Source organism: Labeo rohita, chromosome 19 (genome assembly GCF_022985175.1).
Source record: "Labeo rohita strain BAU-BD-2019 chromosome 19, IGBB_LRoh.1.0, whole genome shotgun sequence".
NCBI classification, from domain to species: Eukaryota; Metazoa; Chordata; class Actinopteri; order Cypriniformes; family Cyprinidae; genus Labeo; species Labeo rohita.
Genome location: NC_066887.1, coordinates 3,132,669 through 3,155,453, shown reverse-complemented (window position 1 = coordinate 3,155,453; position 22,785 = coordinate 3,132,669). Strand labels below are relative to the sequence as shown.

The window sequence follows — 22,785 nt, the reverse complement described above, 5'->3', positions numbered from 1 at the left end:
CGTCCAATAGATGTATTGCAGATGAGCAAACTACGTAAAAAAATACATCTTGCAGATGTAAATGCAGACGTCAAATAGACGTCTTTGAGATGTACGTGTGCTTTCAGGGTTCATGCAGTAAGTGCGCTACTATTCAACTTCCACACTCCGCACAGACACTTGAATAGTGCACAGTTTTCTACATTAACATTAGACTGAGCTGTCATGTAAAGGTGCTGCTACATACATGAAAAGCCATATTTGAGGTTGATGAATGATAGGTGAGCATATGGATGTCCTGCCTGATGTACTATATTACCACACTGACCAGCCATTAATGATCTGTCCATCACAGACTGCATGACTTTGCCACTTCCTGTGAATTATTATTATTATTATTATATATTTTTTTTATTTTTGCGACTAAGTGACTAATAAAATTTTGGTCGACCAAGCCTCATGCTGAAATGTGAAACCGATTTTTGGTCAAACCGCCCAGCACTATTGTATTTTATGTGTTTATAAACACAAACAGCACTTTTACAACAAAGCAAAGTATTTTATATTATAAAAAATATATATATATAAAAGGTGAATGAAACTCCTTTGCAAAAAAGACTCAAACTCAAGAACATTCTCTGGTTTTTGTACTCTCCCATGTGTTGTACTCTGATTAAGTACTTTGTCATATTTATTCATTAGACTGCTGCAGGGATGTTGTACTTTTATAAGCCAACCCATAAGTTTGCATTGGATTTTTTCCATTGGCTTTTGGTTTATTGCAGAAAATAAGCACTGTATCCAACAAAAGTTTACGATTTTTGCACGTTTTGTTTACCAAGATCATATTCACAAATGAACGCAGCTTTCATAAATTTTGAACCCGACATACAATTGGCTTAAAGGAGAATGTCACTTCCAGAACAAAAATGTACTGATAATTTACTCACCCCCTTTTCATCCGAGATGTTCATGTCTTTTTTTCTTCAGTCAATGAGAAATTCTGTTTTTTGAGGAAGACAAGGATTTTTCTCCATATAATGGACTTCAATGGTGCCCCCAAGTTTGAACTTTCAAAATGTAGTTTAAACGCAGCTTCAAATGGCTCTAAATGATCCCATCCAAGGAAGAAGGGTCTTATCTAGCAAAATGATCTGTCATTTTCGAAACAAATTGACCATTTCTATATTTTATAACCTCAAATGCTCGTCTTGTCTTGTTTCTGCGATGCCCATGCGTAGTCAGTTTAATCCGGGTCAATACAGTTAGGGTATTAGGGTGAAAAACTTTTTTTGTTAAGGGTGTTTGATCTTCTTTGCATGTTCACTTTAAACACTGGGTTGGTACTTCTGCAGCGATTTAGGACAACTTTGAAGTTGGGGAAGAAAACGAGATGGGAGTTTTTTGACATTCCCGAACTGTAGACTTAGACCAGACGAGTGTTTGAGGTTAAAAATGATATAAATTGTCAATTTGTTTTCAAAAATTACCAATCATTTTGTTAGATAAGACCCTTCTTCCTAGATTGGGATCATTTAGAGCCATTTGAAGCTGCATTTAAACTGCATTTTGGAAGTTTAAACTTGGGGGCACCATTGAAGTCCACTATATGGAAATAATTCCTGAAATATTTTCCTCAAGAAACAATTTCTTATTAACTGAAAAAAGAAAGACAGAAACATCTTGGATGACAAGGGGGTGAGTAAATTATCTGTAAGTTTTGTTCTGGAAGTGAACTTCTCGTTTAAGTAAGGTTAAGTGTAGGCTATAAACAAACTACACCACAGTCACATGACTTCAACATCACCATCACTAATCTTCTGAAAACTCTTCAAGACTTTATTTAAAGTCTACAAAAAAAAACAACACTGACTTTGGGATGATGGAACTGAAAGTTTAAAAATACTAACTCATTGATAGGTTTTAACAGTTTTTGACAATCATCTCAATGAGGAGTTCGTGGAAATCCTTCTGGCCGGTGATGGGTCTGAAAAACAGTTCTGTCATCAGGCTTTGGGCCTCCATCTGCAGAGCGCTGGCCATAAACAGCACGTCCGTGAATGTGTGCCGATCTCTGGGGTTAGGGTGGGAGAGAATCAGCATGTGCAGAGCTCTCTGTGCCTCCTGCTGCAGTCCCGCCATCACTGCTGACCTCCTCAGTCCAGAAAGATCTGAAACAGAGGAGTGACACAACACAGAATCATACACAACATTCTGTCATCACTTTCACATGTCAAACACTGTAAAACGTGAAGAGAAGCAGAAACAGAATACAGAATCCACACTACACATGACACGTTTATAATATGTATTACAGATTATATACAACAGAGTAACCCAAGGTGTAGTTTATCACATTATGAACATGGACACTATAAACAGCGTTGCTTTTTATCTTCATTTTGAGTCTATTTTTGTATCATTTCAGATGTAATAAACTTCTTTTGTGAAATGTTTTGCTTGAAAGATGTGCTATCCTCTGTTAAAATAAATGTCACTTGATGTTTTCTTTCTAATGCAGAGATATTCAGACATTTTTTGTGTCACACATACACAGTGATATATAAACTTTAATACAGTTTGACCTCATTGTATGTGTGTGATGCTTTTTCATATTAGGTACAATGTAAAAAATAAAAAACAATTTGTTCAGTCATCTTAAAATAATTTGTTACCCTGCTGCCTTAAAATTTTAAGTAGAGTCAACTAAAATAAGTTTAGTCAACTTGAAATGTTAAGTTGTACTAAGTAACAACTTAGATATTTGTGTTTGCTAAACAACAGATGGGTAAGTAACCCAGCTGCCTTAAAATTTTAAGTTGATTCAACTCAAATATCTAAGTTGTATATTTTAACATTTCAAGTTGAATAAACTTTTTTTGAGTTGACTGAACTTAAAATTTTAAGGCAGCCAGGTTACAAATTATTTGAAGTTGACTCAACAAACTGTTTTTTACAGTGTAGGGAAATCAGGATTGGGGTGAGCTATGAATGAATTTTTATTTTAAATTAGATGCAAGATTGAAATTGCTGTCCAGTAAAAGTAGAAGTTATAAATCTCTGTATAAATGTAACGGATTAACAATACAAAAAAAGTAGAAAAATAATTGTATAACAGTTTAATTTGATTTGGGATCAGGTCAGTGCATATTAAAGCTCTACTGTTTTGATATATGTAAGTATAAAACATTAATGTGAGGGCCCATAAATAAACAAACAAATAATTAAATAAAATAGTAAAAGTAAATCTATCTATCTATCTATTAGGTTTGATAAACCCACAATAACGACTGGACGGATTTGGATTAGGCGTCATAAACACGTAAGTACTATAGTTGTGGGTTGCATTTAAAAGTTTGTTACAGCTAAAAGCTGAAACTTTGTTGAGAAAATTTGGCCATAGATCATTCACAATGGTAAACCTCCAGAGAACAAATAGTGGAAAAACAAATACAAATCAAAATGTATTTATCCATCTGCTATTGTAAGACGTAGGCTGAGTGTGTACACCGCTTTATCGACACGCAATTCATCCGCGCAGCAGAACCGAAGCACCACCAAAACAATATTCTTCCGCAAGATTCGTGCAGTTTATTTTTAACCACTAGGGGGCCACAGGTGCAGCTTTAAATGACAGAATGCTTAACATCTGAACCTTCACCTAAATGTTACAAGATAGGCTAAATAAACTACCAAAAACTTAGCAATATTATGTCTGCAGAGGGGGAAGATTATAACATGACATTGCCCATTAAAATCTACCTGACCCACAAAATTTTAACAAAATGGTTTGAGACAATTATGACACTGTGACACTGGACTACCATGCATGAATGATGGAAAATTGTATTTGTAATAGCTATCATTAACAATGATGAATAAATGCTGTAAGAAATACATTGCTCATTGATCATTTGTGTTACCTATGTTAACAAATGAGATGTTACTGTAAAGTATAACCCAATCATTTTGTTACTTTGACAAAAATGTATGTTCAAAAGTTACATGGAGGTTGTAAAACATAATTCTTTGTACTTAATGTTCATTTACATAAATTACATACATTTATGATAAACTGAAATGACTTGTACACTACCAGTCAAACGTTTTTGAACACTTTTTTAAGAAGTCTCACCAAGCCTGCATTTATTTGATCCAGCAAAAGCAGTAATATTGTGAAATATTTTTACTATTTAAATAACTGCTTTCTGTTTGAATGTATTTTACAATGTAATTTATTCCTGTAATGAAATGCTGAATTTTCAGCATCATTACTCCAGTCTTCAGTGTCACATGATTCTTCAGAAACCATTCTAATGATGATTTACTGTTCAAGAAACATTTATTATTATTATTATTATTATTATTATTATCAATATTTAAAACAATTGAGTGCTTTTTTAGGATTCTTTGATGAATAGAAAGACCCAAAGATCAGCATTTATATGAAATTAAAAACATTATACACTATACCATTCAAAAGTTTGAAGTCAGTTAAAAAAACATCTATAATTAATTTCTATTAATAATATAGAAATTAAAATAATATAGAAATTAATACTTTTATTTAACAAGGATGCTTTAAATTGATGACAAATACATTTATAACGTTGCAAACGATTTCTGTTGCAGATAAGTGCTGTTTTTCTGCACTTTCTATTCATCAAAGAAACCTGATAATAATAATAATAATAAATGTACTTTAAGGTAAAATTTTTAAGTCCACATTATTATAAAGTGCACTATCTAAAAGTGTACTTCAAAGTGTTAAGTAACATTAGTCATGAAAGCGATCTCTCAGCGCACTTAAGTGGGCTTTTATTTCATTAATATATAATTTATTTAAAATAAATGCACTTTTCAGATTTGAAGTGCACGTTAAATACAATTAAGCACACTTTTTGCCATGCTCATGCATTTCTTTTTTTCAAAACTCACTTTGACTGAACAGTATTGCAGCCTTGAGACATGAATACTCCTTTAGACTCAGATCCAGACTCCATACTTTGTGTAGGAACGTCTTGAGCTTGTGCACTTCTGCCAGGGTTGGCAGACAGTCGTCTGATTTCTGCTGCCCATTCATCAGTATGTTTCTAAGGATGCTGGCAGCAGGGACGTCCCTCACCTCGAAAGTGACTTGCTCTTGAGCAAGACCCAGGATGAAGAGCGGCACCCAGCGGTTCTGAACAAGGATGAGCTGATCGTTCAACGGCAGGCTTTGAAAGGAAGGTAAGCTCTTCATGAAGTTAATCGTTTTCATCAGAACCCCAAAGGCTGCACGGCAGATGATCTCTGGGTTTTTCAAACGCACCAACCGCTTACAATGACAGATGCATGTCTTTGGATAACTGAAGTGTGCAAAGTCACACTTATGGGTTAGGATGCTGAAGAGAATTCCACTAGGATGCTGTTCACTAAAGTATTTCATTTTCCTCTGATGTGAACCTGTTGTGACGGCACTGCTGGACGACTCCAGTTTGAGTCCTCAAAGGCTTATTTATAGCAGCTCCTGCAGTATGTGACTTATCTTTAGCCTTGACCTTTCTGACCCTTAAACATCAGACAAACACCTGGACCAAGCCATTCGCTTTGAAGGAAAAGGTTTCCTCCACGTGGAGACGGCAAGGTTCACGCTGCAGGAGTCATGGTCACCAAGGGGAAAGTAGGGGTTAATGACATTTATCATGTTCAGCTGTGATTAACTCAGTCTGTACCAAGACACCAAGGACTTATAGAGTCATATTATCTTTGGGCTCAAGCTTGGGCCAAAAGTTCAGTATGTCACTGCATAAGGATTGATAATATAATCATAACAGATAAAAGTATTTTGCTTTTCTTTTTCTTGGAAGTTTATATCACAATTTATTATTTATCACAGTGGCTATATTCTACTGTTTGAGAAGTTGAAAACTATCAATATCCTTTATTATTATTTCAGTGTATTATATGAGTCAGTAAAATCTTTTGAATGTCTGAGATAAAAGACACAGTGATTTGTTATCTTACTCAAAGCTTTGAGCTCTTGGTCATTCACCTCAAATTATTATCATATTAATCAGCATTTGTGTTCAGAAGCAGACAAGCTGAATATGAAGAGGATAACAACCTCCGATTTAAAAAAATAAATAAATTTATTAATTCATACATTTATGTATTTATTTATTAAATCTTTATTACATTTTTTAAAGAAGACCTTTCTGCTCATCAAGGCTGTTTATTTGATTAAAAATACAGAAAAAAAAACATCATATCGTGAAATATTGTTGCGATTTAAAATAGTGGTTTTCTATGTTAATATACTTTAAAATGTAATTTATTGATGCTGAAAAGCTGAATTTTCAGCATCATTACACCAGTCTTTAGTGTCACATGATCCTTCAGAAATCATTCTAATATGCTGATTTATTATTAAACAGTTGTGCTTCTTAATATATATTTAAACAAAACAAAAACAAAACAAAAACTCAGCATGTATTTAAAATAGAAATCTTTTGTAACAATACTTTGAGGTCAGTATTTTTTTTTTCTTTCTTTAGATGTGTTAAATTGATAAATAGTGGTTTTCTATTTTAGTATACTTTAAAATAGAATTTATTCCTGTTTGTTCATTTATGATAGTTTAAAATTGAAATCTTTGTAACAATACTTCGAGGTCAGTATTTTTTTCTTTCTTTGGATGTGTTAAATTGATAAAAAGTGATAGTAAAGACTTATATTGTAAATAAATAAATATTCATTCATTTATTAAATCTTTAAAGACTTATATTGTAAATAAATGAATGTTCATTCATTTATTAAATCTTTATTAAATTTGTAATGTTTCTGCTGTATTTATTTGATTAAAACAAAAATACAGAAACAAAAATAGTATTGTGAAATATTATTGCAATTTAAAATAGTGGTTTTCTATTTTAGTATACTTTAAAATAGAATTTATTCCTGTTTGTTCATTTATTCCTAAAGCTGAATTTTCAGCATCAGTCTTTAGTGTCACATGATCCTTCAGAAATTTTATTATTAAATAGTTGTGCTTCTTAATATATATTAAAAAAAAAAAAAAAAAAAAAAAAAAAAAAAAATGCACCAGCATGTATTTAAAATAGAAATCTTTTGTAACAATACTTCGAGGTCAGTATTTTTTTTCTTTCTTTGGATGTGTTAAATTGATAAAAAGTGATAGTAAAGACTTATATTGTAAATAAATAAATATTCATTCATTTATTAAATCTTTATTAAATTTGTAATGTTTCTGCTGTATTTATTTGATTAAAAAATACAGAAAAAAATAGTGTTGTGAAATATTATTGCAATTTAAAATAGTGGATTTCTATTTTAGTATACTTTAAAATAGAATTTATTCCTGTTTGTTCATTTATTCCTAAAGCAGAATTTTCAGCATCAGTCTTTAGTGTCACATGATCCTTCAGAAATTTTATTATTAAATAGTTGTGCTTCTTAATATATATTAAAACAAAACAAAACAAAACAAAAACAAAACAACAACAAAACAACAACAAAAAAATCCCAGCATGTATTTCATTTATTTAATCTTTACTAAATTTGTAATGTTTTTTAAAGAAGGCTTTTCTGCTGTATTTATTTGATAAAAAAAAATACAGAAAAAATGTAATATTGTGAAATATTATTGCAGTTAAAAATAGTGGTTTTCAATTTTAATATCCTTTAAAATAGAATTTATTCCTGTGATGTAAAGCTGAATTTTTTTAGCATCATTACACCAGTCTTAATTTACTATTAAACAGTTGTGCTTCTTCTTCTTTTCTTTTTTTCATTCTTTCTTTGAAAGAAATTAATATTATTTATTTATATTAAATTAATACTTTTATTCAACGAGGATGTGTTAAATTGATAAATAGTGATAGTAAAGACTTATGTTGTTAGAAAAGATTTCTATTTTAAAAATATGCTGTTCTTTTAAACTTTTTATTCATTAAAGAATCCTGAAAAATATCACAGGTTCTGGGGGAAAAAAAAAAATAAATAAAAAAATAAGCAGCATAATTGTTTCCTACATCAGCACATTAAAATGATTTCTAAATGATCATGCATCACAGAAATAAATTAACTATATTAAAATGGTTAAAATTAAAAACTGTTATTTTAATAATGTTTCATGATTTTACTTTTTCTGTATTTTTAATCAAATAAATGGAACTTGGTGAGCAGAAGAGACTTTTAAAAAAACATCACAAATCTTACTGAACCCAAACTTTTGAAAGGCAGTGTATATGCTAATTAATTTATGTAATTATGGTTATTATTATACTCTATGTAAGCCTACTATTTAATCCATATACTAAATATCATGTTCTCTGGGACTAAATAACTATTTATTTATTAACTTATTATCTTATCTTTTATTTTATTATATCTGATGCCCTTGTATTTGTAGTCTAGTTCTTGTCTTATTGTAACTGTATGTTTTTCGTTTTCAAGAACACTTATTAAGCGTAATATAAAAATAATCTGATAAAATGTGAATACATGTGTATCATTGTCAGTGGTCTCTAGAAAGTTCTGCTGTACAAGCTCGCCTTGTCTCATCTAAGACCCGCCTCACCCGCTACAGCTTAATGAAGCTGCCTTCTGATTGGTTCATCCGCCTGTCCTTCAAATGTATGCGATCTGATTGGTCCTTGAGAGAACATGGGTGGTCCTTGTATCTAGGAAATAGTGTAGGCAACGCACCGGTGGTAGCGTGACTGTTAGCATCACGCACCAAACTGTAGTTTTTATCATTTCTTATCTGAAATAAATAGTGAAAATGGGTGATGATGAGGAGAAATACGACGGGATGTTGCTCGCCATGGCGCAGCAGCATGAAGGAGGAGTGCAGGAGGTAACGTGTCAGCACATGCTAGCAGACGAGCTAACTGATGCATGATGACTTGCTATAATATAAGACATCTGTATTTGCATTATTAGTAAAAGAGGGCTTGACTTTGTCAGGACAGCACATCAGTATGCTGTGTCATTTATTCTTTACATCTGCACACGTTGTGTTTGTTACTAGACTTTTCCAATATGGAGATTCAGGGTTCTGGTAAACCTAGTGAGCTGCCTACATAGCACTTCTTGTGTTTAATTGTGTCTGTGATATCAAAGATGCTGCTTTGTTATGCAGCTGACTAGGTTTTGGTACATGTATGTTGCCCTGTGTCTGATCATTAAGACCCAATTCATAAACATGCTTTCTATAATATGCAATTCCAGTAAAAAATTAGTGATTATTTGTTGTGATGTACCTTGTATTACTCTCTTGGGATCTCATTTATTCTTCATTATTATTATTATTAACAGCTGGTGAACACATTCTTCAGTTTTCTAAGGAGGAAAACAGATTTCTTCGTAGGAGGAGAGCCTGGAGCCCCAGAGAAGGTTTGGATTTTGACTGAATTTGACCAAGATTTTATTGAAGATTTTATTTGAGAAACATTCAGTATTTTTTTTCTTTAATCTTAGAGGAGTAGTTCACCCAACAGTTAAATATTTTACCTGTATGTTTTACTTATTATTTTTTTTTTACATTTTAAAGGTATTTATGATAATGTTGGAGCTGCTCTTTTCCACCGAATTAAAATCAGTTGTGATTTAGCATATCAAGCTCCATAAAAATCAAAAGAAGCTGCATAGAAGTAACCAGTGCAACTCTTTTTATAGGTTTTGCAAGTTTTCTGAAGCCATGAAGAATTTGAGAAAGTTTTATAGGTTACGATTTGATTTTTCAATATTATTAGTTTTTTTTTTTGTTGTAGTTGATCTGCGTTCCTTTCTTTTGTCCTATAGCTGGTTAAAGAGGTGTTTGCTCATCACAATCAGCTTGCCCTCAAAGTTCAGAAAGAGAAACAGTCCAGACAAGAGAAAGAGAAGAAAGAGAAGGCTGACAGAGCTGCCAAGCTGAAGGAAGAGGAGAAAAAGAGGAAGCTGGACACAGAGGAGCCCAGAATCAAAGAACTCACAGATGAGGAGGCCGAGAGACTCCAGTCGCAATTAAATCAAGTGAGAGCACATTTAAACCGTTAACATTCATCGTTCATGCCCTGTTTATATATTATGCTTTAAGATCAAATGTGCACAAAACAAATACTATTACACCTTAAAGACATAGTGAATTAAAAAAACAAATCATTTATTCACCCTTAGGCCTTTCCAAACTCACAGGACAAGACTTTTGTTAAGAGCTCAAGTCTGTTGGGCTTGGAGCAACATCAGACTTAGTCAATAGTGACACATTTTTAATTTTTTGATAAACTGTCTTTTTAAAATCATATGTGATTTATCAGTAACTTTCATCATTTCTCAGACAAAAGAAGAAAAGAAAAACGCAGAAGTATCTGAGAAAACAGATGGCGATGCGTCAGAAAAAGACAAAAAAGGGGTAAGTGGGATTTACTTCATTATTGTTAAATATGCTAGTGAACACAGAGCTGATTATGTATTTTTGAGTGGCTCAAGATAAGTGTTTAATGCTCGCTGATGTCTGTCTCAGTCGGACTCAGAAGGAGAGGAAGATGAAAAGGACAAAGACAAGATAAAGCCCAATGCTGGAAACGGAGCAGATCTTTCAAACTACCGCTGGACACAGACGCTGTCTGAAGTGGATGTGAGTCTATTTTTTGTTTTTTTGTATTAAATTAACAGAGAATATGTGAGTCACTGAGACTGTACATGGGATTATGCAGCATGCAACATGATTTTGGCTTTTTGTTAAAAAAAAAAAAATATATATATATATATATATATATATATATATATATATATAAAATATTTATTTATTTATTTATTTATTTATTTTTACCAAAATGAAAACCAAAATGAAACCAAACCACCATTCGGAAATGAGGCAAGTGACTGTCATTTGTAAATGAGTTTCTGAATCATTGACTCACTTGATTCATTCAAAATCATGCTTTCATTCAGTAACGAAACACTGCTGTGTTGCTCAGAGACACGCAGCAGTTCTGCTGTGGCTTTGATTGGAACTATTTTCAGTATAGACAATATTGTGTCTAAAATGTAAGTCATTTAATTTTAACTTCTTGTTTATTAAACTGTTATTTTATAAAATCAGTGTCACATTGCAATCGTGTATATATTGGGGTTAAACATCTTGGTTGTGCAATGCTTCGAAATCATATGTTATAGTATTTTTTTTTTTTATTCTACTTTACTATGCACCTATAACTTTCTACGAGTGCTGTTGCTCTCATTTGTTTTGATTTCTGCACAAGTCTCTCACATACACACTAAAAAAAAAATAACACATTATCAGTCACCTTAAGTGTGACATCAAAACGGACCGGCTCAGAATCGGTAGACTGAAAATTATTTAAAATTCTATAGACAATAAGCCTCTTTTGATACTTTCAGGCCAACACATTTTACATATTGCAACTCTAGCATCATTTAAATGTGCCACCTTAGGGTCAGAAATTAATATAATAATGTACTCACCCCCTTGTCATCTGAGATGTTAATTTCTTTCTTTCTTCAGTCGTAAAGAAATTATGTTTTTTGAGGAAAAAAAATCAGTTTTTCTCCATATAATGGACTGCTATGGTGCCCCAAGTTAGAACTTCCAAAATGCAGTTTAAATGCGGCTTCAAACGATCACAAATGCAGTTGTAAATGACCAAGGAAGAAGGGTCTTATCTAGTATTGTATTTTCTCCCTCAACTTCAAAATTTTTTTAAAAATCATCCTACGTACATCACTGCAGAAGTACCGACCCAGTGTTTGCAAAGTGAACATGCAAAGAAGATCAAACACCCTTAACAAAAAACGTAAAACAGTGATATAGGATGATTTTGAAGTTGAGGGAGAACTTGAGATGGGAGTTTTTTGACAAACCCTAACTGTCATGAACTGGAACAAAAACAGTCCGGGCAGAGCAAGACAAGACGACATTAACAAGTATATAAATTGTATTGTTTTTATGAAAAATAAGTGATCGTTTCGCTAGATAAGACTCTTCTTCCTCAGCTGGGATCATTTGAAGCCGCATTTAAACTGCATTTTGGAAGTTCAAACTCGGGGAACCACTGAAATGTTTTCCTCAAACAACATTTCTTTACGACTAAAGAAAGACAGGCATGAACATCTTGGATGACAAGGAGGTGAGTACATTATCTGTAAATTTTTGCTCTGAAAGTGGACTTCTACTTTAACTTTTCCAGTAAGGTGAGATATTTGCTCACTGTAGTCGGTATTTGAGGCATTTTGTTACCTAATGGCAATTTTATAATTACCTTATTAATAGTGTGTTTTCTTATGTCAGATACTTCAATTGAATCAATTACTTGAACTGGCCAGAATACTATATAGACCAGGGGTGGCGAACTCCAGTTCTGGAGAGCCGCAGCCCTGCAGAGTTCAGCTCCAACCCTGATTAAAACTCACCTGCCTGTTGCTTTCTAGTAACCCTTCAGACCTTGATTAGCTTGTTCAGGTGCGTTTGATTAGGGTTGAAGAAAAACTGTTCGCCACCCCTGATATAGACTGTTATCAATAAAATTTGATCAACATAAATTAACAGAAGCTGTTTCTGACATGACATTTATGTTTATTTACACAGATTGATTAATGCTGCTCAAAGGTGTTATACATTTGTTTACACAACAATTGCATAATGTAGATAACCTACATAAAGTATTTAATATAAAAACAAGCTCATTACAGGGCAGCGCTGCAGTGTTTTGATAAAAATCATTATTGTTGACAATTGCTCTTGATGTTGTAAGGATGATTATTAACTTAGATTAATAGAATACAAAAAGAAAATTTGGCCATTTCAAAATCAAACCCAAAATCCAGGGAAAAGACATATTTTGCATAAAGAAAATAAATGCAAAAATGATTTAATGGAAATTGAGCGGGAGTTGTCATGAAAATAAAAAAAACACAAATATCTGATCAGTCACCTCCTCTCGCAGCTGGTCGTGCCTTTCGATGTGAGTTTCCGTCTGAAGGGGAAGGATGTGGTGGTGGACATACAGCGGCGTACCCTGAAGGTGGGGCTGAAGGGTCATCCGCCTGTGATTGACGGGCAGCTGTACAACGAGGTGAAGGTGGAGGAGAGCTCCTGGCTCATAGAAGATGGGAAACTGGTCACCATCCATTTTGAGAAGGTATGAATGAGGTCATGGTGTATATTTGAGCTTGTGATTTGCCCAGATGACTAATAACGCACCCACTTATTCCAGATAAACAAAATGGAGTGGTGGAGCAGGTTAGTGACCACAGACCCCGAAATCAACACCAAGAAAATCTGCCCAGAAAACTCCAAGGTAAAAGCTAGCCATTGCCTAGTCAGTGTTTTTGAGTTGATTTATTTATTTTTTTTGAACAGCTTGTTCAAACTTGATGAAAAGGATTTTTGTGTAGACCAATGCATAATTAATCACACTCCTGCTGTGTTTTAAATTGAACGTGCTCAGCTGTCAGATCTGGACGGTGAGACGCGCAGTATGGTGGAGAAGATGATGTATGATCAGAGGCAGAAGTCCATGGGGCTGCCCACCTCTGAAGAGCAGAAGAAACAAGATATCCTGAAAAAGTAAGAACACAAAGTCATGTGGTGTGACCAGAGAAAAAAAAAAATTAAACAGGAAATGATGTCATAGAGAGCACCCCTGCAGACCCTCATGACTGTCTCTTAACATATTAGATAGTTGGACCTTTTTTATGACAAGATAAGGTTTGTTCAGGTTATAAGAAGTCATGTGGTGTGACACCCCAAAAATGTAAAGATATTCATGGTATTTGTTTAAAACAAAAAAGGATTTTCTTTGGAAAAAAAGGGCCCTGTGAAATCCGTTTTATTTTTCCCAAATTCCGTTTTATTTTTTTCATGTTTTTAATTTTTCTCAACTCCTTTTTAATGTTTAAATTAAATTTTATTAATCAAAGAGCATGTCTAATTAATTAAAATCATGAAATTTATACAATTGCACATCAATTTAATAAAGGTTTAACAAAAATGACATGTTTAGGGCCCTATGAAATGTTTTATTTTTTCTCACCATGTTTTATTGTTATCAAATTGTGTTTTAGCATGTCTAATTATTTGAATGCATACTTAATTTATTCAAATTTATTCTTAAATTGCCTTATGAAAGGTTTTTTACCCTCAGAAATTCTGTTGTGATATCAAACGAAGGCATAAAACATTAATTTCATTTATCTTTTAATTAATTTTTAATTAACTTTTTTGCCAAACAAAGGGGTATTTACTATTAAAATTAAAACATGGAAGAAATGTGTGATTATACTGTAAAAAAAATAATGTTTCATTTTAGTAGTAATAGTAGTAATATATATCTGGCACAATGTCTTCAAGTTAAACCAGACTTTTATTTTGACGGGTTGCCGTGTCTACCTTTATATTTCTGTGTGTATATGATACAATGCGAGTTTTCCAAAAATGCTCATGAAGTGACAGCTGATATTGTTCATGTATTTATGTCCTCATTTAGTGAGACGACAGATGCTGAAATCACTGCGAGCGTCACGCACGCTTCAGTGTGTGTAGTAAACAAAACCGCTCGTCTGCTCCATTCATTAAAACAGAGACACACAAAACATGCAGGATTCACATTAAAATGGTATTTTTGCGGTGTAATATTTACAGGTACTAGACCATATTGCAGTTTGATCTAAGTCTAATGACCTACTTTTGATTAATTCATTCAAACTTTGACAAATTCCGTGACATTCCGCCTTATTCAGTAAATTCCGTTTTTATGACTGGATTCCGTGATTCCATCCGCGTTTTCTGCGTTTGTCGGAAATCATAGGGCCCTAGAAAAAACATATATAAACATATATAAATATAATATATAATTTATTCCTGTGATGCAAAACTTTTCATCAGCTGTTATTCCAGTCTTAAGTGTCACATGATCCTTCAGAAATCATTCTAATGTGCTGATTTATTATTAGAATTATTAGATCTATGTTGGAAACAGTTGTGCTGCCAAATATTTTTTGGAACCTGATTTTTTTTTTTTTTTTTTTTTTTTTTTTTTTTTTTATAGGATTCTTTGATTTAATAAGTTATAAAGAACAGCATTTAAAATATAAATCTTTTTTAACAGTGTAAACCTGTGCTATCACTTTTTATTGATTTAACACATCCCTGGTGAATAAAAGTATTAATTTCTTTAAAAAAAAAAAAAAAAAAAAAAAAAGATTAAAAATGTACTGATCCCACACTTTTGAACAGTAGTGTATATTGTTACAAAACCTTTCTATTTTAAATAAGTGCTGTTTTTAACCTTTTATTGTCAAAGAATCCTTAAAAAGTATTTCAAAAAAATATTAAGCAGCACAACTTTTTCCAGCACTGATAATAAATCAGCATATTAGAATTATTTCCGAAGGATCATGTGACACTGAAGTCTGGAGTAAAGATGCTGAAAATTCAGCTTTGATGATGGGAATAAATTACATTTTACTATACATTCAAATAGAATACAGTTATTTTAAAAGGTAAAATTATTTTACTTTTTTACTGTATTTTTTGATTAAATAAATGCAGCCTTAATGAGTAGAAGAGACTTCTTTCAAAAACATTTTAAAAAGTCATAATGACCCATCCATTCAGTCCCTGCAGACTTTTTTTTTTTTTTTTTTTTTTTTTTTTTTTTTTGAGTTGAAGCTTACTTTTCTGAATTCACTTATGTGTTCTTCCGTGTGTTTGATGTGTTTGCAGGTTCATGGCTCAGCATCCAGAGATGGATTTCTCCAAAGCCAAGTTCAGCTGAGAGCCTCTCAATGATCATCACCGTACATGTGATCTACGTCTCCTCTTACCCGTTCTGCTCACCTGATCAGTTAGACAAGTTTGTTTTCGGTTAAATGACTGTTTTACTAACAGTTCCACTGTTGAAAGTGTTATGATACACCATGTCTCGTTTTTTTTGTTCTTCTTTTTTTTTTTATAAACCATTTCAAACCCTACTTGTTTATGTTGCTGTTATATCATTAGTCATTGTTTAGAGTGCCACACTTTGTCCAGTAATAACTCGCTGTGAGATTGTCTGATTTCACTAAGTGGTTAAAAGTTAAATGACAATGAAATTACTTTCCATTCAGTAAATTTTAGGTTTGACTAAAAATTCTTGATAATTTGATAGTATGATTAGGATGAGCCTGATGAAAACATTTCTTGCTTTAACATTTATGAATTATTAGACACGTTTACACCAGTTGATCAGATAAGCAGGGAAGGCCAGGGCAGATTTAATACATTTCTTAAATTACAAACTATAGTGATCATTAGTCAAATTCTCTCAGTCCCTATGAAGCAAACCTTTCACAATATTAAAAAAAAAAGATTTGATGAATTTAAACGTTTAAACATTTTAACATTTAAACTAATAGATTATATAAAACAGCATGTTTAATTAATCTCACACTGCAAAAATGCTTTTCTTAGATTTTTTTGTCGTTTCCAGCCAAAATATCTAAAAATTCTTAAATCAAGAAGGATTTTCTAGACAAGCAAAAATTGTCTTGTTTTCAGAAAAAAGACATTAAATTTAAGTGAGTTTTTGCTTAGAACAAACAAAATAATCCGCCAATTGGGTAAGCAAAATACTCTTATTTCAAGCAGAAAACCAGATTATTTTGCTTGTTTCAAGCAAAACCTCACTTAATTTTCACTTGTTTTTTCTAAAAAAAAAAACAAAAAAAACAAGACAATAATTTTCGCTTGTCTAGAAAATCCTTCTTGATTTTAGAATTTTTAGATATTTTGGCTGGAAACAAGACAAAAAATCTAAGTAAGAAAAGCGTTTTTGCTGTGCATGAGCTGCTAATAATTTATTTTAAGCAACACAAGAGGGCAGTGTTGGCAAATAGTCATTAGACATTCGCTGTTTCTGTGCAAACTGTTATTCTTCTCGGCCATCAGGGGGCGCCATTGAACGCTTATATTTAACCCACCTTAAGAGTTTTACCATGGTAACCACTGCTAACATGCTTACTACAGTTGTTTCTTAAAATCAGAATAAATGAATATGTTGTCTCCATCAAACGTTGTTTTACAAATGTCATAATTTATAATTGCATTTAAATTACGATCATTTATTATAACATTTGATAAACTAACATAGTTTACAAAGGAAAATGTAGTAACAATGGTAGCCTATACATGAAACCTTTTTAAAGACCTCACAGACTTTTTTGACTATGAGTGCTAAAAAAAAAAAGTAATTTACCAATTAAAATCCTGTAGGCAGCAGTGTTGCGAGTAACGCGTTACAAAAGTAACAGTATTACAGTAGTATATTACTTTTTTTGCTGTAACATGGTAATATAATGCATTTCTAATAAAATATTAGTCTTTACAATCTCAGTAACGCAAGTCAGAACAACATATTTTAACTCAAAAGTAAGTCGTGAATTTACCAACACTGCAAAATAACACCAGAGAGTAAATTCAGCGGTAAAATAGTCTATTTCCTGTTGCTGTAATTTGATGGTTGAAATGACTTGCGAGACATTTGTGAGAAGAACTATTCAGTGCTGCTTGAAAGTCTGTGAACCCTTTAGAATTTAGTATATTTCTGCATAAATATGACCAAAAAGTTCATCAGATTTTCACACACGTTTTGAAAATTGACAAAGAGAACTGAATTAAACAAATGAGATGAAAATATATACTTTGTCATTTATTTATCATGAAAAATTATCCAGCGTTAAATATTTGTGAGTTGCAAAAGTATGTGAATCTCTAGGTTTAGCAGTTAATTTGATTCAGAAGTGTTTTCAGTCAATAGGATGACAATTAGGTGTCAGTTTATGTCCTGTTTTATTTAAAGAACAGGGAACTATTAAAGTCTGATCATGTTTGTGAAAGTGAATCACGGCTCAAACAAAGGAGATCTCTGAGAACCTCAGAAAAAGAGTTGTTGTTGCTTATCCAGCTGGAAAAGGTTAGAAACCCGTCTCTAAAGAGTTTGGACTCCACAGATCCACAGTCAGTCAGATTGTTTACAAATGGAGGAAATTCTAGACCACAGTTACCCTCCACAGAAATGGTCGACCAACAAAGATCACTCCAAAGCAAGATGTATAATAGTTTCCGAGGTCGCAAAGAACCCCAGGATAACTTCTAAGCAAATAAAGGCCTTTCTCACATTGGTTAATGTTGAAGTTCATGAGTCCATCATCAGGAGAACAATGAACAACCATGGTGTGCATGGTGGGGTTGCAAGGAGAAAGCCACAGCTCTCCAAAAAACATTGCAGCCTGTCTGCAGTTTGATAAAGATCATGTGGAGTCAGAGGGCTATTGGAGAAAGTTTTGTGGATGGATGAGACCAAAATATAATTTTTGGTTTGAATAAAAAGTGTTATGTTTGGAGAAAGAAAAACACTGCATTCCATCATAAGAAGAACCTTGTCCCGTCTGTGAAACATGGTGCTGGCGGTTTCGTGGTTTGGGCCTGTTTTGCTGCATCATTGATGGAACAATAAATTCTAAATGAATCCAGCAAATTCTAAAGGAAAATGTCAGAACATCTGTCCATCAACTAAAATCTAAAGAGGAAGTGGGTCATGCAGCAAGACAACGAACCCAAGTGCACAAGTCATTACACCAAAAAATGGTTAAACAAGAACAAAGGGAATGTTTTGGAACGGCCGAGTCAAAGTCCGGACCTTAATCCAATTAAAATGTTTTGGAAGGACCTGAAGCAGGCAGTTCAGGAGGAAACCCACCAACATCACAGGGTTCAAGTGTTTCTGTACTAAAGAATGGGTTAAAATTCCTACAAGTCGTCGTGCAGGACTGATCAGCAGTTGTGTATGGTATTAAAAAAAAATAAAATGTCATTAAAAAGCATTAAATTAGATTTGATACCTGCAGAAACCTTGCATTCAGTCCCTGCAGACCTGTGTGTTTTAAGTTGAAGCTTTTTCTTCTGAATTCACTGATGTTCTTCCATGTGTTTGATGTGTTTGCAGGTTCATGGATTTCTCCAAAGCCAAGATCAGCTGAGAGCCTCTCAATGATTATCACCGTAAATGTGATCCACGTCTTCGTACCTTCCTGTTCTGCTCAGTTAAATGAGTTTGTTGTTGGTTAAATGACTAACTTACAATGTCTCTGTTGTGATGATTGAAGTGTTATAATACACCACACCATTTCTTACTTTTTTTTTTTTTTTTTTTTTTTTTATAAATCATATCAAACCCTACCTTTTTGTGTCACTATTATGTTTGTGTCACTAAGTGCCACACTTTGTCCAGTAATAATAACCCAGTGTAACATTCTGGTTTCATAGAGTGATTAAAAGTTCAATTCTAATGAAAATCTAATCAGCGAATTTTGGATTTGAATGAGAATGTATTGATTTAGTAGTATGATTATGATAAGCCTGAAGAAAGCATTTTTACTGGATGGTTTTATAATAGTTGATCAGTATAAGCAGGAAAGGCTGGGGCCAATTTAACAATAAATTTTCCTTTTGCAGATTTTTATGCTATTTAAGGTTTTGTTGCCTTTGAATGTTCATTTTAACATTGTATTTTTTTAAAAACGATATTATAACAGTATGTCATGTAGATATTTAATTAATCTCAAGAAACACAAGAGGGTAGTGTTGGCAAATGACATTGGTTTTACATGTTATTCCTCTTCTGTCCATCAGGTAGCGCCATTAAACTTTTATTGTTGTTGTACTAGGCAGATATGAATAATATACCACACAGAACACAAGCGCTATAATCCGGACTAACAGCTTTTGTGTTTGTGACCACTTTGGCCCCAGCAAGAGCAAATCACCAATCTGAGAATTTTAACATGATTTTTTCCCCCCCGTCAATTAATTTGTGACAACCTGCAGTATTATTCATAACATCTTTTTAACATTATTCATAAAGTAATTCACACTGATTGCTCTTTAGAAACAATTAGTTCTTTAGCCAAACCTGATTCGTTTAACTACATAAAGGGTTAAGAGTTGTTCTTTTTTAATGTCATTTATTGTTTATTGTACAGTTGAGGTCAAAAGTTTACATACATCTTGTAATCTGCAAAATGTTAATTATTTTACAAAATGTATGTTATTTTTTATTTAGTACTGACCTGAATATGATATTTCACATAAAAGATGTTTACATATAGTCCAGAAGAGAAAATAATAGCTGAATTTATAAAAGTGACCCTGTTCAAAAGTTTACATACACTTGATTCTTTATACTGTGTTGTTACATGAAAGATCCACAGCTGTTTTTTTTTTTTTTTTTTCATGAGTCCCTTGTTTGTCCTGAATTTTGTTGTTGTTGTTGTTGTTGTTGTTTTTTCCAGCATTTTTGTGTATTTGAGCTCTTTCCAACAATGACTGTATGATTTTTAGATCCATCTTTTCACACTGAGGACAACTGAGGGACTCATATGCAACTATTACAGAAGGTTCAAACACAAGGCATTAAAAGCCGGGAAGATCAGAGTATATTTAACTTAGTTTTTCTTCTGGGAAGCATGTTATTATCTTCTGTAGCTTCTGAAGGGCAGTACTAAATGAAAAAAAAATATGATATTTAGCCAAAATAAGAAAGAAGTACACATTTTCACTCTGTTCAAAAGTTTTCACACCCCCGGCATACATCAGGTGTATGTAAACGTTTGAACAAAGTCATTTTTATAAATTTAACTATTATTTTCTCATGTGGACTATATGTAAAACGTCTTTTATGTGAAATATATTATTCAGGTCAGTACTAAATAAAAAAAATAATATGCATTTTGTATGATCCCTCTTATTTTAGTAAAATAATTAACGTTTTGTTAATGTAAACTTTTGACCTTAACTATATACTACTGTTAAAAAAGTAAAAACTGTAATTATTAAATGTTTTTTTAAAGAAGTCTGTTCTGCTCACCAGGGCTGCATTAATTTGATAAAAAAAATATATATATATATATATATATATATATATATATATATATATATATATCAGTAAAACAGCAATACTGTAATTATTTGTAAATACTTTTTTAAATATCTGTTTTCTATTGTAACATATGGTGAAATGTAATTTACTCCTGTGATATAAAGTTGAATTTTCAGTATTGTTACTCCAGTGTCACATGATCTTTCAGAAATCATTATAATATGCTGATTCGCTTCTTAAGAAACATGATTATCATTAATAATTTTTTCCTGTTTTTCCTCCCCATAAGTCTGCGATAAACAAGAAGTTCAAAAGAACAGCATTCAGCTTATATAAAGTTTTGTACACAACCGTTTCAAATCATCATATTAGCAGTGTTGGGGGTAACGCATTACAAGTAACGTGAGTTATGTAATATTATTACTTTTTCCAAGTAACTAGTAAAGTAACGCATTACTTTTTAATTGACAAGAAAATATCTGACATACTTTTTCAAATAAGTAACGCCAGTTACTTTTCCCCCCATTTATTGATTAAAACCTCTTCTGTCCCCATGTAGAGAGAAATCAGGAGCAAGATGTTCTAGAATAATGATTCTAGAATAAATGTCAACATGTATTAATTCATCTCACTCACAAAAAAACAGATTGAGTATTCCTCAAAATGAATAAAAACACTGAAATTCACCTCAGAATATGATGCAAACCTGCAATAATTAAATATGTTAATAATACAAAAATCCTTTTAATATATGCATTTAAGCATTTTATTAACCAGTGTCTTCGCTGCCGACCTTCGATGATCCAATTCAACCATACTAATACGCAAAAATTACTCAAGATAATCTAACATTTGTTTTCCTTTTTTTATTGCTGAGGAGTTGACATTTTTTCCTTCTGAGGTCTGCTGTACAGATGTGAATTTACTTTTCTCAAAGCCTGAGGCTTTTGGTGTGAAAAGGCTTTTACATTTGCCAAAAATAGAACTTTTTATATTAAGAATAAATAAGCAAGCCCTGCCCAGATTTAAAAAGTAACGCAAAAGTAACGCATTACTTTCCATAAAAAGTAACTAAGTAACATAATTAGTTACTTTTTTACAGAGTAACTCAATATTGTAATGCATTACTTTTAAAAGTAACTTTCCCCAACACTGCATATTAGTGTGATTTCTGAAGGATCATGTGACACTGAAGACTGGAGTGGTGATGCTGAAAATTCAGCTTTGATCACAGGAATAGATTACCTTTTTGAAATGTCATTTATTTAATGCTTTTCATTTGTTTATTTCAGATGTAGGTGCTCTTTATGCATTTTCAAAAGTGAAGAGTCAAGTAACAGTCCCTCCTCTGCCATCCTCGCTCTCACATTAGCAGGAGTTATTCCTCACCCAGGCTTGATTGTATGTTCTGTATCACTGCTAATGGTTTGGAGCAGAGTGTGCAGTTTGTTAACAGCTCTCTCGGACATCGTGTGACTGTCTATAGCTCTCGCGGCTCCTTCATCACGATGGTGAGAGTGTCAGTGAGCATCTTCCTGCAGCCTGTCAGCTGCATTAGCTCCCGCGAACTAGCAAGTGATTGTTGTACGTGAAATGGCACATACGTTTCCCAAAACTTAATAGTAAGTTTGCCTCTTGTAGACAGTTTCACAGCTCACTCGTCAAAATGGTAGACAAACATTTAATGATGTTTAGCACAATCACAACATTTTTTGTTTTGTTTTGTTTTGTTTTGTTTTGAAGCAGACCAAAAATTTAATAAACTAGCGATGTTAGTTAAAACTCAAAAATGTTTTCATTCTTGTTCTCTTTTGTTCATGAACTGACTTGTCAAATGTTTCACTTTATATTTACACTACATAACAATAATGTTAATAATTTC

At 32.6% G+C, this 22,785-nt stretch overlaps 2 protein-coding genes across 2 annotated transcripts; one reads left to right on the top strand and one right to left on the bottom strand.

Annotated features, from left to right (window-relative positions):
• Window positions 1-1,901: 1,901 nt before the first annotated feature.
• nr0b2b (nuclear receptor subfamily 0, group B, member 2b) lies at window positions 1,902-5,407 on the bottom strand. Its single transcript, XM_051137163.1, has 2 exons — window positions 4,918-5,407; window positions 1,902-2,150 (listed from the first exon to the last, which is right to left on the bottom strand). Exons 1-2 carry the CDS (start codon window positions 5,405-5,407, stop codon window positions 1,903-1,905), a joined length of 738 nt encoding a protein of 245 aa, XP_050993120.1. The 3' UTR covers window position 1,902.
• A 3,233-nt stretch (window positions 5,408-8,640) lies between these two features.
• Window positions 8,641-15,960, top strand: nudc (nudC nuclear distribution protein). The gene is made up of 9 exons (XM_051137728.1): window positions 8,641-8,839; window positions 9,301-9,378; window positions 9,787-9,999; window positions 10,304-10,378; window positions 10,490-10,603; window positions 12,933-13,127; window positions 13,203-13,286; window positions 13,437-13,555; window positions 15,713-15,960. Exons 1-9 carry the CDS (start codon window positions 8,765-8,767, stop codon window positions 15,762-15,764), a joined length of 1,005 nt encoding a protein of 334 aa, XP_050993685.1. The 5' UTR covers window positions 8,641-8,764; the 3' UTR covers window positions 15,765-15,960.
• Window positions 15,961-22,785: the final 6,825 nt, after the last annotated feature.